We start from the raw sequence: 18,147 nt of genomic DNA, 5'->3' as shown, positions 1-18,147 counted from the left end.
GTCACAACCGCCGTCGTCGTCTCACCAGTTGTGATTATTGTCTCTCGGAGTTTCGTCCACACTACGGGCACCACGTGTGCAGACTTATGCCGCTGTTGTGCAGACGTCGAATGTCATAGGCATCAAAACGTGGTAAAGAGTTAGGTGCAGACGGCACTAGCGCCTGGCACACGCCCGCCCCAATGCCGCGCGTCGTTGCGTAGAGGATCACGTGACATCTCGTACCACGTGATGGCCATGTTCTTGGCGGCCCGAGGCTAATGTTGCCAAACGGAGATGAAGTTTCGGTTTCGATTTCCGCTCATGTTTAAAATTAGATTTAAAAATATAAATCCCATTTTTCGCGAAGCAAACGACACAGTGTCTTTTTCTAGGGCTTTTTAATGCGAAATCACTCATTATCGCGAAATCTTCGGAATTGAGTGGAGTTGCCCTTTAAAGTGCCGGAAGACAGAATTGTCTTCTGCCACGCAGAAAACCATTTTCCAGTGCCCTTTTCTTTATTCCCTCTTGTGCTCTTAAACACTTCCTAGATGCATCATTACCAAGGCATCAGTTGTTTTTAAGCACAAAAAAAAAAAAAAAAAAATGAAGGAATGAATGAATAGCAAAGCCATACTGCTTGATTTTCTGCATATCCTACTGGAAGCCAACGTAAGTCGCAGATTGGGCATGACCACTTTGTCAGCGACCGGCTAGGACTCATGTTCTCACTGATTGAAGTCCCAGCCGAATGCTGATGCACCACTCATGTCCAAGGACGCTGGGAAAGGGTTTTCTGCTTGGCAGAAGACAATTCTGTTAGTCGGACCTTAACCTTGTGGACCAAGCCATCTGTAACTTATGAAACCAAGGTGTCTGCAATCTGACTGAGACTTATTGTGGGGAAGGGTACCTGAGCTTTCAATTGCACATCAAAAGATCCCAAAGGGGTCAAAATGATCTCAGAGTCCTCCACTGGGGCATGCCAGATGCCTTTCATAAACCAATGAAAGGCATCTGGCATGCCCCAGTGGGGGAGTCTGGAATCATTTTGACCCCTTGGGGATCTTTTGATGTGCAATTGGAAGCTCAGGTACCCTTCCCCACTATAAGTCTCAGTCAGACAGGGCAACTCTGCTCAGTTCCAAAAATTTTAGGCTTACAAGCGATTCCTTTTCCCAAAGCACTATACTAAACAGCTCTACGTCTTTGGATTCGCGAAATGTCGAATATTATTTGTGTAATCCTAGTTTAAACAGCAGACACCAAAACCGAAACTTTGGTTGCGACAAACAACATTGGTCTCGTGTCGTCGGAGTCATGTCCACGTCACCTCGAATCACGTGGTCCAAAAGGTCACGTGATCCTTTACACGACAGCGGGCGAGAGTAGAGCCAAGCGCAAGTGTCGTCTGCTCCGCACTTTTCGCCAGTGAAGTTCGCTACAATACCCAACAATGTCTGCATCACTTGCGCTTCTTTCCAAAAAAGCAAGTTTTCTCCAACACATATTTTGGAAACATTTGTAGAAGCTGAGGAATACTAAACAACACATGTATATGCACAAGCGTGCCACAGCCAATTTCCGAAGAAACGGGTGAACTGTAGCAGAGTCAACAACGTAGTGCATTCGCATGTCCTCACGATAACATTGATACAATAGAGCTTAGCTACAGCAACCATCACACAGCCCACGAAGCTCTCCTGTGTGAGGTGAAGTGACAAATTGTCATTCCCCCTACACGCCACAAAATTGTGTCACCGAAAGTCTGGCGACAGCAAAGCTTTGGCAGGACAGGACCGCTTATACTATGTGGACACGGTGCAAAAAAAGTCCTTATTGATACATCCTAAGCTTGTAACACGGAGAGAATTTTTTGGCAATGAAGCCCACTGCGCGCGCCCGTGTGCTTGCGGGTTTTCAGCGCCGATCAAAGCTGTGTACCGCACTCCTATTTTTTTTTAAATGCCACAAAATGTCCCGGAGTGTTGCTCAACGTGTGGATCCCCAGTTGGCAGGTTGGAATGTTGACGGAGGTGCCCGAAATTTGCCGCGGGCTTATTGCCGCGAAGGCGCTATGTAACCAAGATCTCGGTTACACGTCACAAGATCCCCAGGTGGTCCAAATTAGTCATCAGGCCTTCGTTGGGGCATGTCAGATTCCCTTCTTAGGTCTGGCGCATAAACCTCCCAAGTTCACATGTATTTTCCTAAAAATAGCCGAGTTTTCGCCTCTTCTTTGTACAGGCACAAGACAGATATACTCGTACACTGGGAAGCGCCAGGCGCGTAGTGCTACCGACGCAGGGGTTGTTTGACCGTGCATGTGTCTCCTGCTTTAGTAGCCTGAATTGTGTACCTTTACGAAGCTGTACGGCAGACTACATGTTAGTTGTGAAGAGCAAAATAGTCAGCGGGAATTATGAAGATAAGTATGCTCCAGTGCACTTTGAATTGGTTTCACAGTGCAACTGTTATTTTCACGCACGTTTGTCTATTTAGCTGGTAACAACAAATTAGTTAGTGCCATGAGCATAAGCAATCAGAACAGATCATTGTCCTGCGATTTGGCGACAACGGCTTCCCGGTGTTCAACCGGCCTGGGGAACTCTGGAAGCCGTCCATACATTCAGATACGCACTGTCGTATGGGAACTTGTGAAAGACAATTCCCGGGCTGGTCAGCTGGTAGTTCGAGCAGGCAACAACACAACATCGTGAGCCTATGGATCTTTCGCCAGGCTTCACAGCTAGGCGTCGGAGATGCGGCTCGCTTTCATATCGTAACCAAAACATTGTTCGCAAAACTACAACAGCGGCGAGATGAAACAGACTGCTGCTAGCTCTCAGCTCTGAGAAGCACACCGGGCAGCGCAAACTAGCGCATCTCTGTTATAGTGATCACGTGGGCACCTTTGAGCCAACACCGAGAGGAGCAACTCATGACGTCACCGTTCAATTTCGCTCTGAGAAGTAAAAACAAACAAAACGTGAGAATGACGTAGACATGACTCTGACGTAGTGGCTCAATGTTGGCTGCTCAAACTCTGTGGTATTGACTGCGCTGTTGATTGCGCCTCACGTCGCACGCTGGAGTTTCTGATTTCGGCAACTTTGCGCGATTGAAAGTTTGTTGGCCAGTTTATTAAATATATAGACAGAATTAGATCATAATTTTTGACATGTGGTCTTCCTAGATGATAGTGAAGAGAGCTGAATAGTTTTCTCAATATTGAAAATGAAGCAGAGTTGCTCTTTAACCCCTTAAAGGGCCCATGAAACGAATTTTCGGCTAGAATAAATCAATTTATATTGGGATTTTAGTGATAGCAGATCGTTCAGTGTGCCAAAAGCAAAAAAGGTGGAAAGTCAAAAGCCTGACTTTCGGTACGGAACTTTGAAAACACAGCGGACTATTTCGTACCTCCTTCCCTTCGTAAGCTCTCTACCTTTTCACTGTGATACATCCGCGGTCCCCGAAGCGCGTCACCGGGCCCAAACGCACGTCACACGACACCGGACCTCACTTACTCCCTTCACCCCTAAGCTGACATTGTGTTTGAAGCTACGCGCGCTTGCCAGACTAATCAGCCGGCTCTTTTCATCACCTGACCTCATTCTTCGCGCGTGGGTATGCGCGAGAGAGCGTGATCACGTGGCAAAAGTGTGGCTGGCCCAACGAGCACGTAGCTTCCACAGCACTGTCAGCTTCGGGGTGAACGGGGTGGGAAAAGCAACTTTTATCTGAATTTTGAGTGACAGGCTAATCTTCTAAAGGGACAATGGCTGTGCCCAGATACAGAAGCGAAAGTCCTAGCAAGAGGGGACTCCCCCCTTTCCGTCTTCTTGAACTGTTTGGTAGAATGCGGGATTTATGAGTTGAGGAGAAAAGCTAAACAGGAAAAAGTTAAAAAAGCATTTCATGACTCTTTAAGTGCCCCCCCCCCCCCCCCTTTTTCTTTTTTTTTTCAAAAAGTAACCTAAAAGTGGCATATTTTTTTTTATTTAGAAGTTTTATTCTTCTAGTATACAGATAAAATTTTAAAAGTTTATTACGCAAAAATCAGCGGCGGCGAAAAAACAAATGCCCCAACTAAAACGAGTGCTGCCATCTATGATCAGCGCAGCAAACTACTGGCTACCGAAAAAACCACTGGACGAGCTGAGCTCGTCCATATCATTTTTAGCCAAAAAGTGGCCAACGAGCTCAGCTCGTCCATGGCACTTAAAGGGTTAAGGGGCAGTGCAACGATTTTTGGACTTGGCCAATTAACTTCGGGAATTAATCTGTGTCACTTATGGAAGAAAAAACAGAAAATTGTGTTTGCTTGCGTGCTCTCTAGTTTTTATTTTTAAAAGATGAAACAAATTGAAGGTCAAAGTGCCTCTCAACTCCCACGTTGTCTTTCGAGTGACATATTCTGGGGGACCACCTGGTTTCCCATTGGGTTCTCTTCAGAGACCTCTGCCGCTTCCTCCATGATTGTCGACTTTTCAAGGATTAGCATCGTCGAAGGTCGCGGTGAGCGATCGACACAAAAGACTGTTCACCTTGAAGCTGATAGCGAGGGTAGCAGCGGTGGGGGATAGGTTGGCTCGACCAAGCACTGGGACGTTGAACAGTTGTCGGAGGAATAACAGGCGAATTCTCACGTCATCACACCGAAACTACCTTGCATAAAAGCGGATACCAATGTAAAGTTGAGACGAGAGAAATGTAACCCGACGCAGAAAAATCGCTGCAAGAAGCGGACAGCAGTGCACCTGGCTAATCCTGCACTCGGCGCCATCAGCATTGCCGGTGTACGAGATGGTGTTCATTCATCAAGTACGCAAAGAGCATGTGATCACCGGCGGGAAACAAGCGCGGTCCAGGATTCGCCACTCCCTCAATACAGAGGCCTGCGTCACGATACGGGGACCCAGAAAGTTGAAATATTTGAACCCTAAATACCTGGAACTGGAAAACATAAAAACGGAGCAGTGACGTCGGAACCGGAAGCGGACAGCTATATGTGTTCGGTGCACAAATGCGAAATATGTGTCGGTTTGGAATGCGCTTTAGTGTAACGTCTATTTTCAACTCTAACGACCTATAGACCATTCCAATAATTGCCTTCTGCGCTCTGCCATCTTTGTATTTCAAGCATGCACACTAGCTCTCTTGTGCGGAATATTGGCGCTGCATATATGTACACAACTCGGTGACTTGGCAGTTTTTGTTTGGCATATAAGCACTGGAAAGGTATATAGGTAGTTCTAATTGGTGGCAGTGGAGTCGAAATAGGATTTTCCATCCGCCTGCTTGCTGATGTTAGCTAGTTGGCTTAAATTAATTTATTCGGTTAGAAAAGTGAAGTGGCCAAGGCAGGTGCAGACCACAGGCGACGGAGATGCTTTTGTATGATTAGAAGGCAATTGGGTTTGTTTTTAAAAGCAGTCGAGATCTTTCGGAACCTTCAAAGCTTTGTCTAGGGTGAGCACATTATTCTTTGTCAAAAAAATATCACTGTGTTTACGCTCTGCCTGGCCACCAGTGCCATAAAAGGTGAGCTGCACAGGGTGACCGTCAAGCTACAGAAGAGCTATGTTTGCAGTGTTGATGTTTGTGTCAGAGGCTCGCAGCTCGCTGCACACTGCCTTGATTTTGCTGCATTGCAACATGTGAACGGTCTGCATTGCAGTTACAACGCCATTGGTGCGTTTAGGGGTTTGCTTTGTTGCTTTATTGAATACAAACATTGAAATATACTATGTGTGTGTATCGTGTTATTCACAGCGTTGCAATTTGCTTCGCAAAAACCTCCAATTGTAAGGACTCGTTATAGATGGCTCACTAACACAGACACACTTAGAAGATGATGCAAGCATTTTTTTATTTGCTGTTGTCCTTACCTAGAAGCGTCTGTCTTTTGGAAGTCTTTGGAGCAAACGGTCATGTTTCTTCTCATGGCATTTCCATTGAGTAAAACTTCAACCTAATCCCTGACCCCTATTGCTCGACACGGCAGTTCTGTTTTGCTTTCATGAAGGCATAGAAACTTTTATAAATCGTGCACGAGAACTTTGCATTACTGGCAGGAGCTCATGCTGTCATGTTTAGCATGGATTGAGCTCACACCCACAGGGTCCGCAATCTTCAGCAGACAATCTACAAAATGTCCCCAATGAAATTGGACGTCCCAGTCCCTTCGTGCAACGCTGTTGTACAGCAGAACAAAACAATTTTTATTTTAACGCTTTAGCTTTTTCATGAAAATTGCATGATTCACAAACACGCCGAGCAGAACCATGCGGTAACAGCAGCACCAAGCCCAACAGTACCTGTTGGTTTTTCGTTCGTTCACGAGAGGGCAAGCCCCCTCGAGGATGAACCGAAAGACAAAAAATGCTGGAGTTGCAAATATACAGTTTGACAGTTTCATCTACATCCTTTTTGTCCGTAATGACGGTGCATCCAAGGGTAAGCGTTGGCACATTCCCTTATCTAGCTTAACAAGATGTTTCTGCTCGTGTGGTGTTTGTAGGATACCCAAGGGAAACCGTTGAGACCAAGGAGGTCTCCAGGCAGGATCAAGCAGGGCCAGGCCAGGGCAGGAACCGAAAGACGACTCCAGGCAGGAAAATTGGGAGATGGGAGAGTTTCTTACAATAAACTCTGTTTAATACATATCTACAGACGTATTTACAGCGTCCAACAGCACACACTCGCAGCCGCCTGCTGCTCCTTTTAAAGGGTCACTTGACCCCACCTCCCCAGTAGGGGGTTCCTGCTGTAATGTTTGCATCTAATGGTAGCAAAGTGTTCGCTCCCCAAGTCCGAGCGCTGCCCAAGTCTCTTTCCCCTCCTTGAACACACGCCCATTTCACACTCGCAGACGTCCATGAACAGTAGTTCCTTGTCACTCTTGGGCCGCCACCGTCGTCGTTGAGTCTGGCCTGAAGAATACATGCCTTCCCAAGACAAGTGATATCCTGGCCGATCCCTCAAACATTCTTTGCTAGAAGAGGCTTAACTCAAGAACTCAGTCAGCGGGAAAAGGCCAGCTTAACCTCTTGCCTAGGTCTGTTCCATCGCCAACGCGGCGCCGGGCAATGTTGCCAGTCATTAGCGGTTTAGACTGCCAGTCACCGGCTGTCAATGGGATGACACCCCCCTCACGGGGGTAGAGAGGATTAAGGAACGAGGCCTCCACAAAGGGGGGGCGGGGCGGGCGGGGCGGGGCGGGGCGGGGCGGGGCGGGGCGGGGGCCTATCGGCAACAAAATCCTTAGTGAAGCAGAAGTACCTAAGCAGCAAGCGTCTTCATTTTCACAAGTGGTGTTGCAGTCTGGCTGCACTTTGGATTCTACAGTGCACTTAATTAGCCGAATATGTCCTTCAAGTCCGCGCTGCTGCTATTGACAGTATCACGGAAGGGGAAGATCGGTAAAAGAAAGGAAGGCTCCGTAGAGCAGAGCCTCCTCCAGCGAGAGTCCCTCCCGTTGGATTTGGGCTGTCTTATATAGTTTGCGGGAATGGATGCACCTGGGGTGGTTGGATGTAGATTGGCTCCCCGGTGGGGTGGACGCGTCCAAGTCATGATCCCGAAGGGTGTGCCTTCAGCAAATCACCCGAGAAGGGCGAAGGAAAGCTGTCCACGTGGTTCCCACATACTAAATCGGGCGCATTTCACAAGCCCTAGCTCCGCAAATATTTATCTTTGATGTTCACAAGAACTGCTTGCAATTGGTGTACTGTGTGGCAGCCATGCAAACTGTGGGCAGTGAGTACTTGAGGGAATGGGCATGATTTGCCAGCTTTATTCTTTTGATGAAGTGTAAAGTAAATGAGGAAGTATGTTTCTTTTTTGTTTTGGCGAAAATCAATATGGATTATAGTGCTTTCATCAGCAAGTCTCAATTCTATAGAATACGAGCATACTATATCTGTCTTGGTGCCGTGCCCACAATCGCATAACTTGACCCTACTTTATTTTGGCAAAAAAACTTACCCTGTTGTCCAGAGTGCTTTATTGTTGTACTAGAATGCTTACCAAACTTGAGGAATACACCAATTGTGCCTTTTTTCCGTGGGCTCCACCTGCTGAGCAGGTAGAGCCGAGGGGTCTGCAATTAAATTCAATTTATTTGTGAAACTAATCTTTCGTTCACAATAATGCTTTAGGAAATATGTAATCACATGTGATAGATTATAGCAGCATAGCTTTCTTAGGTTTTTATTCTTTGCATGGTGCGATCCCTTTGACTTCTGTTGCAGATCATGGCCCTTGGTTACAGTTCCACAGAGGCACGGCTAGGGCTCCGGTCAGCAGGGGGCAATGTTGACCTGGCCGTGCAGTACATCATATCACAGCACGAAGAGAGAGAAGCACAGCTTGGAAAGGAGGAAGCGAAGAAGAAAAGGAGGCGCCGAGAGAAACGGTTGGGAAAAACTCAGGCCGGGGAGTGGGTCAATGCTGAGCATTATGACACGCTCCGGTCGATGGGGTTCTCATCGGGTCAGGCTCGCCGCTCTCTGCAACAGGCCAACAATGACATCAACTTGGCCGTACAGGTGTGATTGCTAGGCTGTTTTATACTTCAAGTTTAGTTCATGCTATTTTACAATTCTTTACTGTTATGGTTTCATTCTGCCATATGTGGAAATATTGATATTGTTTGGCAGCATACCGTCATATCCCGAGAGATGCCCCACCCCTATTTTTGCATGATTTGCTATTCTTTCAAAAACACCGAAAGAAAGCCCACCTCTAGTAATTGCAGGGCTCTGGCTCATGGTGACCTCGGTAGAATTGGTGTTAGACGGAGGCTTATTGCGGAGGAGGCGCCGTGTAACCGAGCTTTCGGTTTATTTATTTATTTATTTATTTAAAATACCCTCAAGGCCATTGGCATTACAGAGGGGAGTGGGGGTTAGTGGCAGTAGTACACTTCGCAGCTCAATCTGAGCAGTAGAGATTATTTATGGCAGTCCTAAATAAATGGTCAGGAACAATTGTTGTGATAGATGCGGTTGCACGTCAAAAGATCCCCAGGTGGTCCAAATTAATCCTCAGTCCTCCGCTGGGACGTGCCAGATGCCCGTCGTTGGCTTGGCACGTAAAACCCCCAAATTTGACTTTTTTTTTTAGAATTGGTGTTACTCAGCCACAGCGTAAGATAAGTGAACATTGCAAACTGGGAAGGACAGTGTTCTTGCTTCATTGTCCCTCAGTGTGAAAACAAGCTTGGCAGGTCACAGAATATAAAATGAGTATTCTTAAAAGTTTCCTCGATTGCCTACCTAAAGTTAGCCCACTCCTTATTTTCACCCAATTTGCTCTCACTTTTTGGTGAGCTATCTCTCAGGATATCGCGGTAATCACTTTAAATCTTCCTTGAAAATGCCACTATGTAAACTTTATCGTGCATGGGTCAATGTGCTCTTTGCTCTTTCATAGATCATGCAAGACACGCCACTGGGCAGTACATCAAGTGGCTCGTCGGGATTTGTGCCACTGGGCCACGAGGGAGCTCAAGGAATTCCAGAATCAATGCTGGCCCAACTTCTTGCTCTTGGCTTTGACTTTGAATCGGTCAATGAAGCTCTTGCCAGGAATAATGGAGACCTGGATGCTGCAGTGAGTGAATTGATGGCTGACGATGACATGGGTAAGGCTCTATCTGGGTACAGTCTTTGCTGTGGATCGTCCATTTCTAGAGCTGAATGGTTGGGGCCTTTTATCTTAAAATTTTCATCAGTGTGCTGTGCCCCTTTTCAATGAACAGTGGGATTTGCGTTATGTATTGTAGCAGAAAAAATGCTTGATTATGAGCAAATGTTTTGGAAGGTCAAGCTAACATAAAAAAATTAACAAATATATTCTAATATTTGTGCATAGATGAAAAGACCAGAGGTCCCGATTTAGGCAGAACAGGTTCCGCTTTTGTGGCCGTGGTCCCGCTGTCTCACCAGCGTGCTTGTGGCACGGTGTTTTGTCCCGCTTTGTCTCCCCGGAACCCTGAATACATAAAAGACACTGTTAATCAAAAGGATTCATCAGCAGAAAGGGTGCTTTCTCTAATCAATGAATGAGATATGGATGGCAGGGAAGATGCAGCTGCAAGAGACCACATTTGAAGAGATTCTGATGCTAATGCTGAAGGTGCTCATGAAATGTGAATAGTACTATGGACATAGAATCTACAGAAATGAAGAAATTAATACTAAATATTCCAATCAAATTTATTAGATGATGTGTGTGCCAAACAGTATTCAAACTGCAAGGAAAAGGAATATGTATGGTATATACAAAATAAAAAAAAGAGTGGGGAGTGTTACCTAATTTTAAAGTTTTCCGAGTCTTTCAGCACAATAACCCCCCCCAATACGCGTGCCGCTTTGGGGCCTAAAGAGTATTATCACTTTATGCATGGATATTAGTTCTTAAAAATATGACATAATATTATCTGTATGCCTACAGTATGTCACATTTTAGTCATACTTTCTCTAAGAGTGAAGAATTTTCATAATGTATTCATAATAGTATCTCGCAAGTGACTATACTCCATTTCACGATAGCTTGGTGAACTGTGAAGGCTACATACAGCCCTTGCGACTGAATAGGAGCGTTGGAGCGAGGCACGTACCCTTGCGTCACGGGAGTGTTTGTGTCACTGCACCAAATGCGAGGGCCAGAGGAACCGGCTGTCATCTGCTGGCCAAGAGTCGTCTGCTGCGAAACCAACCAACTTCGGATGAACGTCTACAACCACAACATTGCCGTCCGGTAGAGTAGTGATCTCTTCTGGATCAGTCGCTCAGTTTACCCATGAATCTGTGGCGGGTGCTAGTGTCAGGACAACGTTTTGAGTGGAAGCAATCGATTACAGGACTGTGATCATTCAAACATCGTTCAAAAGCCACATTGTTCTCCGAAAATGCTTTATCCGAATTAAGTATCGGTGAGAAGTAACATGTCTTCATCTTTCTTCCGTGTTGTGTAGCGTAGTGTCGCTATACTCCGTTCACCCTTAATAAGCTAAGACTGCAGCCAATGCAACAAGCATGAGAGTTCGAGGTCGCTGTTTTGAAGCGTTCTTCCGCGGAACGAGCACTTGCACTGGAAATGCACGTCTCAAAGCCAGGAATGCAAGCTAGCTTGTGCTTGTAGCTTTGGCTGCAGTCTCAGCATAAAGAACCCCTGAAAAGAAAAAAAAAATTTTTTTTAAACAGTTTAAATGAGACGCACATGCCAAAAACTACATTTTATGCGAAAAAAAAAATAAAAAAAATTTTTTTGAGCAATATGGACTGCGCGAGGCGCAATTTAGTTGGCAGTCACCTCCTTGCCACTTGTTTTTTCTCCAGCATATCGGGGGCGTGGAGGAGAGGTGGATCAGCTTCGCCTTCACGACCGAGATGGTCATTCTGGAATGACCAGTGACGTCATGGACTGCGCGCAGAATTTCAAATAAATCTCTCGCCGTCAATATTGCTAAAAAAAATTTCTTTTTTTTCTGTAAAATTTTTTTTTGACGCACGTTTTCCAATTAGCTTGTTTAAAAAAAATTTTTTCTTTTCGGGGATTCTTTGGGTAGACAGAGTATTGACAATTGCGAGCAAAGCGACTGGCCGCTGTCATGACTCTGCTTGTGTGGACAAGTCCATGCAATTGCAAGCTTGCCAAAGCTATGTTCACGTCGAAGTTGCACGCACTTGCTCGCATGGGGCACCAGTCAATGTGCCATGCTTGCATTTGTCTATAGGGAGTAATCACTGGCGGCCATAGCTCTGTGTGCGACTGCTGAGCTCGTGCTGATGGTGAGCTTCCAGAGTTCTTTTGCAATATGCATTCCACACCATCAAGATTGCCAGTCTTAGCAGCCTATTAATGTGAGCTCGTTCTGAGCATGTGCTTTAAACAGCACCCTCAAATATGGCGTCCAGTAAATTGTTGTTAAAAGAAAAAGAAGCCTTGAACTACTTTTTGTCGCGAATGGTGCTGTTGCTCTGGGGGTAACGAGGCCTCTGTGGCCTCAACTATGGAGTGTTGTCACATGCCTTGCTGTGACGCCCTTATAGGGTCGTGGGGGCCGCAGCATCCACAGTTTGCCAAGTTACCGTGAAACGAAGTATACCAATGTGAAATGTAGTGCACATTCAGATTTTGGCTGCTTGAGACGAAAGTACTATTTTTGCTTATGGAAGATCACATAAGCTCGAAGGTACGGGTGTTGCGAGTACATTGCCAAGCCAGCACTCAACTATGATGACATTGGGGGTGCTGTTCTTTTTTCACAATGTAAATGATCTAGTAGTTAGTAGGCCTGACCGTAGATGCCATCGGGATTTAAATGGGAAGCTCTTTCACATGTATATGCCTTAAAAAAAAGAAGGGTAAAATATAAGAAATTTTGTCTCAAACAAATGGTAAATCGAGGGGCTAGATGGGAGCAAGGTGTGTGCCTTCCTTAGGGCACAATTTTGACGCAAGCACTTGAATAGTTGTATGTAACAATCAGAAGATCAATTAAGTTTAGTATGCCCGAGTGTACTTGATATCTTCAGTAGTATTGGATCTTTATTGCAGCATTTAAAATTGTACTCCCATTTTTTTCGTGATTTCAAGGGATAGGTCCCTCCTCAGTTATGTTGTCATATCAAAGCACTTGTAACTCCAGTGATCGCAAAAGGGTAGATCAAATAACAGTCTATCCGCGAGTCGCAAATTCAAACTGAGCGGTGCTAGTCACATGAGACATCCTCGTCACACAAGGAATAAAAAGAAACAGCCCTTGTGTCTCCACGGCTTTCCTTCTGCATGAGCCTCTAGGGCACTTTTTGCTTTGACAAGCTCGGACAAAAATTTAAGCTTTTCGTTTTTCACCGTTTAGGAAAAAGAATGTTGTACTTAGTTTCACCTTAAGTGCAGAAGAAGCCGCAGCTCCAAGTGCACACATGTTGCCTTGATGTTCTCATGGAGGGGTGTTCGGTGGCCATGTGCATTAGCGCACCGCAGCCCAAAGAATGTGGAACGAAAGGTCGCACTGCAGAACCCAGAGATACTGGGTTCAATTCCCACTCTGCTCGTTTCAATCTGAACGAGCGTCGTACCGGCATGCGGTCATGTCTGTCTACTGTGTGGTGCACGTTAAAAACCTCAGGCTAGCAGTGGTACTGCACTGGCTAAATTTCAAATCCACAGCAGATATATTACATGCCTAGTGGGGCTGACTAATAACTTCCCGCTGTTTAAGCCAACACACAACAGAATGAATTACAACACAAGCTCATGCGCACGGCATGTCACACGAGAAGTGTGGTGCTTTTTGCTTTTTTATCTTCTGCTTTGTCCCCACTTGCGATAAAAGGAGTTTTTCTTGGTTTTTTTTTTCGGTCTATCTCTTTGGTACCTTTTTAAACTTTTGCCTTAGTCTGCCATTTTATTAGTGAGAACACCTTTGTATTAGCAATTCTGCAAACCTTTATTATTTTCAGCAAACATTAACTCTGCTGTGTCTCATGACTATACCGGGCAAAAATGTTTTGTGTGACGGTGTTGAGGCTAGCATAGTTATCACAGTGCTGCAGCTCTGCAGCACTGTGCGAGCATGTCCTGTATCTCATATGCACCTGCTTTCGTGCAAAGGCACCACCAAACAAAGCCATGCACTCGCACAAGTACCTTTGACAGCATTGGAGCATTGTGGAAACTATGCTAGCCTGAACAGTGTCGCTCAGAAATGTTGACACCAAGTATAGAACAAAATGCGTAGAAGACTGAAAAAGTATGAAAGGCTGTGTTTTAGGGACACCTGTTTGACATTTGTTTTTGTTTGGCTTTATTTGACCCAAACGAATCTATCCTGTTAGCAATTCATCTTTAAACAAATCTGTCACTTGTCTTCTGTATGAATATAAATGTTAAAACATTTGTCATTTCAAGCAGCCAACTCTTAGTACAGAGAAGAGATTGTACATGCTGCCATTACACTAACCCCAGCAGATGTCTACTTATATTTTAAATTTACCACCTTTCAAGTTTAATTTGTTAAGGGTTGTTTGGTTGTTGGCGTTGTTGTTTTTTGCCAACATTCTGTTTGTTGCTTTAATGGAGAAAGGCTTCTTTTTTCACTTTTTATTACATATCTTTATTGCCATGTTGATATTTAACACTTGCTACATGTATAATAGCTAAAAAATCCCAATCATCTATGAGGAGAGATGTGCCAGTTGCAAGACCTGGTGGATAGAGATGCATTTGACCCTTTGTACTTGAGATACGTTTGCAAACTTGTTAAGGAAATAAACCTAAGTGCAGTGAGTGCAGCAGTAAATTAATGATAAAATAGTGTGAAATATACCCGTGAACAAGTATTCTAAAATAATTTATTTTCAATCTGGTAAATGTTCAATTTTGTGGTCATTTGCGAACAACTTTCGAGCATCACAACCAGACCCCTTCCCTTTTCTTGTCACCCTGAGATCCTTAAATCCGAATTTGTGTGCCTTCGTTTATTTTCTTGTTTTGAGCTGTATTCTTTTGTTCTCCCAACCCTCACGCCCTGCAGAGCATGGTTTCTTTCAAAATGGTGAGCGTGCTCTGTTTTGTTAACTCACTAGTGCTTCTACAAAAATAATGGGAGTCAACTATATTTTGTAGATGGCTCAGAGTACCTAGGAAAGTCTGAAGATCATAGGCCACTTAGATTTCTCAACCTGAGGACAGTTGTAGAAGGAACCACTGTACCGTTTATTAGCCTCGGTGCCAAATGCTCTACTTAAAAGTGGGTGCCATAGAGGTGCCATAGACGGGAATAAATCCTTTATGCTGATTATCTATGGAAAGTTGTGGAATATATATGCATGATATTTAGTTGGGTCTGCTTGATTGTGCTATAAAGTGGATCTCTATATTCCCATAATGTAGGAGCATGACAATTCTGTTACTTTGAATCTGGACATCTGCTTCTCCTTTTTATTTATTCATTTTATTGTGTGTATTCTAGAGGATGGAAGGGACGAAAAAGAACGTGAAGCTTTGGAGAGGCTCACGCAAGATATATCGGGTCATGAAGAGGACTTCCTGGATGCCACGCTCGAAGAAGAATTGCTCTACTTGAAGGAATATCGGACGAAATTAGTTGAGCTTGGATTTTAAACGTTGATTTCAAATAAATTGCTCGGCCTTGTGGGATTTCACAAGTCCAAATGTACCATGATGTCCAGTTTTGTTCTGATGCTCTAAACATGCTTATTTGTTCTCATACTGTTGCTGAGTATTTCTTTTTAAGTCAGTATTTACCGGCATTGCTGCTTCAAGTGTGCCAGGGCATTATTTGTTTTGCAATGAAACTCTAGGGTTTTGCTCGCATCACAAGGATCCCGTTTATATGAGTATATAATTTGTTTTCACGCACTGATGTGCACGCATACTAGACCCTACGTCATCGCCTCAGCTCAATTGTGGGGCAAGAAGCCGCGTTGAAGCGACAGTGGAAGTCGCACGCTGGCTAAGGTAAGCCACTCGTCATTACTAGGATTCCGCGTGTGGGGAGTTCATTGTTAGTGAAATCCGGAGGATATTTTTGGGGAATTTTTGTGGTACAGACTCGGCAATTATCAGTTCTCTTAAACTTCAAAAATCTGAAATTCGGCACTTATCAGGGTTAACATTGGTTTTATTTCTAATCCTCAACTATGAATTAAAAAATATATACCGCCACTCACGAGCGTATTAGGACACAAAGCCAATTTAATTGTGAACAAGATTTGCTCTAAATGCAGTCAAAGTAACGGGCATGCGTGCCCACTCCCGTTTTGAGCGCAAAATAAAGGTTTGTGTGCGCGCTCCTCTCGGAAATGCCAACAAAAATCCCCATATATATATATAATATCCACTGGATGTTTCAGCACAGTGACAAGAATTACTATAATTGGTTTATTCCAGGTAAATGCATACTTTTCTCGAGACCGCGATCAGAAAACCCGTGATATTTACCGAAATAGTTCATTAATTAATTAAAAATGACTGATTAACTGTGTAATTAGTGGAAATAAACATATGGTTCCAGTTAGAAACTTGCCGAGCGTAATCTAAATCCACTAAATCAGTCATTTTCAGAGTCTTTGAGCACGGGGGAAGAGTAGTAGTGCGCTAAACTTAGCACTCGTGGAGCAGGTACAAGGCTGGGGCTCTGATACGAGACGGAAAAATCGCGTGGGAGCTTTATCCCAACCGCTAGCCTTGTACCTGCTCCACGAATGGTAAATTTAGCGCACTACTACGCTCCTCACGCGCTCAGAGCCTTTTTGAAAATTACTGATTTAGTGGTTTTCGATGACGCTCACGACGTTTCTAATTGGAACCGTATGCCTATTTGTACTAATTAAAAATGTAATAGTCATTTCTATTTAATTAGCGAACTAAAGCAAGTATCGCGCATCTTCTGATGTCCGCCACCACGAGTAATTCGGTCCCGAGAAAATTATCGTTTTACCTCGAATACACCATGTTTAGGACTTTTTGTCAGTCTTCGCTGAAAGACCCGGTATATATATATATATATATATATATATATATATATATATATATATATATATGTATATAGTATCGTATCGAACAGTGACAGTACTTGGAAGTTTAACAATATTCGTTAGCTTCGTTGAGTGCGTTTCTTATCACGCACTGGTGCGCTGCGGATAAGCGACATTCGCAGACGACGGCGCGATTCTGCGTATCTCGCTTCGCCGCAGCGCAGACGAGTGCTTAGGGAAGAAGACTCCTCCACAGCGGGATGCTGCACTCACACTCGTCAGAAATGTGGACAAAAACAAGAGGAAAAAAAGTTAACCTGGTAAAATGCTGTTGTGACATCTTTTCCTTGTAGTACAATTTTCAAATTGGAACCGCGGCTAGTATGCAAATAAATATGGTAGACTGCGGTGCCCTTATGTATGGCGTATGTCGTTCGACGTTATACTTAGAGAAGGTCTTAAGTATAGCCGCATAGGCAATTGCGCGGGGATTGGTATTTTTATGTGAGATTTGTAACGATTAATCTTGATTAGATATAGCTGGGAGGCACTAACCTGTTCGGGAACACAGTCAATAAGGTTAATAGTAACACTAAATTAGCTTTGGCAGTGGACGAAAGGAAGCTTGGGAATAAAATCGATTGCCTAGTGGGTATCTTAATCGCCTACATGATTTTACATTTAAACTTTGTCTAAAATGCATGCTCCAAAACAAACTTCTGGCCGCTCCGAATGGGGCTCCAAAATTATTCTGTCCAGTCACATTACTGATGTTGTTATTTTTAGCTAAGCCCCTATTCAGAGGTTTTCATTAAAACAATATCCCATATCCTTTATGCAGGAGCGCTATGCCCGTAGACTGGTAGGTAGGACACCAGAACTAACAGCAATTGGAAAATACAGCTTTCTCACAGGAACATTCTTTGCTCTTGCGACCGTGTGTGTTCTTTGCCTGCGACTTGTTCGACCATTTAACTTGCTTTGTTGAAGAAAAATATTTTGTATATACCCGTTGTCACCTTAAGAAAAAAAAAAAAAAAAAGAAGCTAAAATATTAATTTGTAAAAAAAAATGTGTTTTGTTTAGATATGTTTAGATAAGGTAGCGTGTCTTAAATGCACATGCGGGTACCATAAAGGGACCATGAAATGATATTAAGAAAAATTAATTGGGGGGGGGGGGGGGCTGTAGGGGGAGGGGGCGGGGGGATGTAGCCTTGTATGTGCTTTGCGCAGAAAAGTATGGGGGGTGTTGGGCTCAACGGGGGGGGGGGGGGGGGGGGGGGGGGGGGTCTGTATAAATCATTGGGCGGAGGGCTTTAACCATTTCAAACGCCGCTCACCATTTATCGCGGAAAAGTATCTCCTTCGCAATCTTGCTTGTGAAGGAAACTTTTCCGTGCAAATTTTCTTCATAAACTTTTGTTGCCAGACAGTGTAGAATTTTGCGAAAGTTATTAAGATGACTCAATATGCAATATATTCCCGAAAGAAAAAAAAAACGAGGGTCTTAGATGTACACATTTGTGTACCGTTTGAAAGGGTTAAGGGGGTAAGAAATAGTCCTCTATATTTTAACATGTTCATACGGAAAAGCAGGCTTTTGTCTTTGTACCTTCTTTCTTTTTGCACCCTAAACGATATGC

The 18,147-nt window shown here is 44.2% G+C and overlaps 1 protein-coding gene across 2 annotated transcripts in view; it reads left to right on the top strand.

Annotated features, from left to right (window-relative positions):
- Window positions 1-15,182, top strand: part of LOC8030156 (NEDD8 ultimate buster 1) — a 47,676-nt gene extending 32,494 nt beyond the window's left edge. The window contains exons 8-11 of one of the 2 annotated variants that reach the window (XM_002409330.5): window positions 8,241-8,537; window positions 9,424-9,634; window positions 14,537-14,557; window positions 14,975-15,182. In XM_002409330.5, the coding sequence (XP_002409374.3) occupies window positions 8,241-8,537; window positions 9,424-9,634; window positions 14,537-14,557; window positions 14,975-15,126 (681 nt within the window). In that variant the 3' untranslated portion in view covers window positions 15,127-15,182. The remainder of the gene's footprint in view (window positions 1-8,240; window positions 8,538-9,423; window positions 9,635-14,536; window positions 14,558-14,974) is intronic. The other variant, XM_029971087.4, reaches the window with a different exon arrangement.
- The last annotated feature ends 2,965 nt before the right edge of the window (window positions 15,183-18,147 follow it).

This window comes from Ixodes scapularis, unplaced genomic scaffold (assembly GCF_016920785.2).
Source record: "Ixodes scapularis isolate PalLabHiFi unplaced genomic scaffold, ASM1692078v2 PGA_scaffold9__187_contigs__length_104089568, whole genome shotgun sequence".
Classification (NCBI taxonomy): domain Eukaryota; kingdom Metazoa; phylum Arthropoda; class Arachnida; order Ixodida; family Ixodidae; genus Ixodes; species Ixodes scapularis.
Note: the sequence above shows the minus strand (reverse complement) of the source record. Positions and strands in the feature narration are given on the sequence as shown.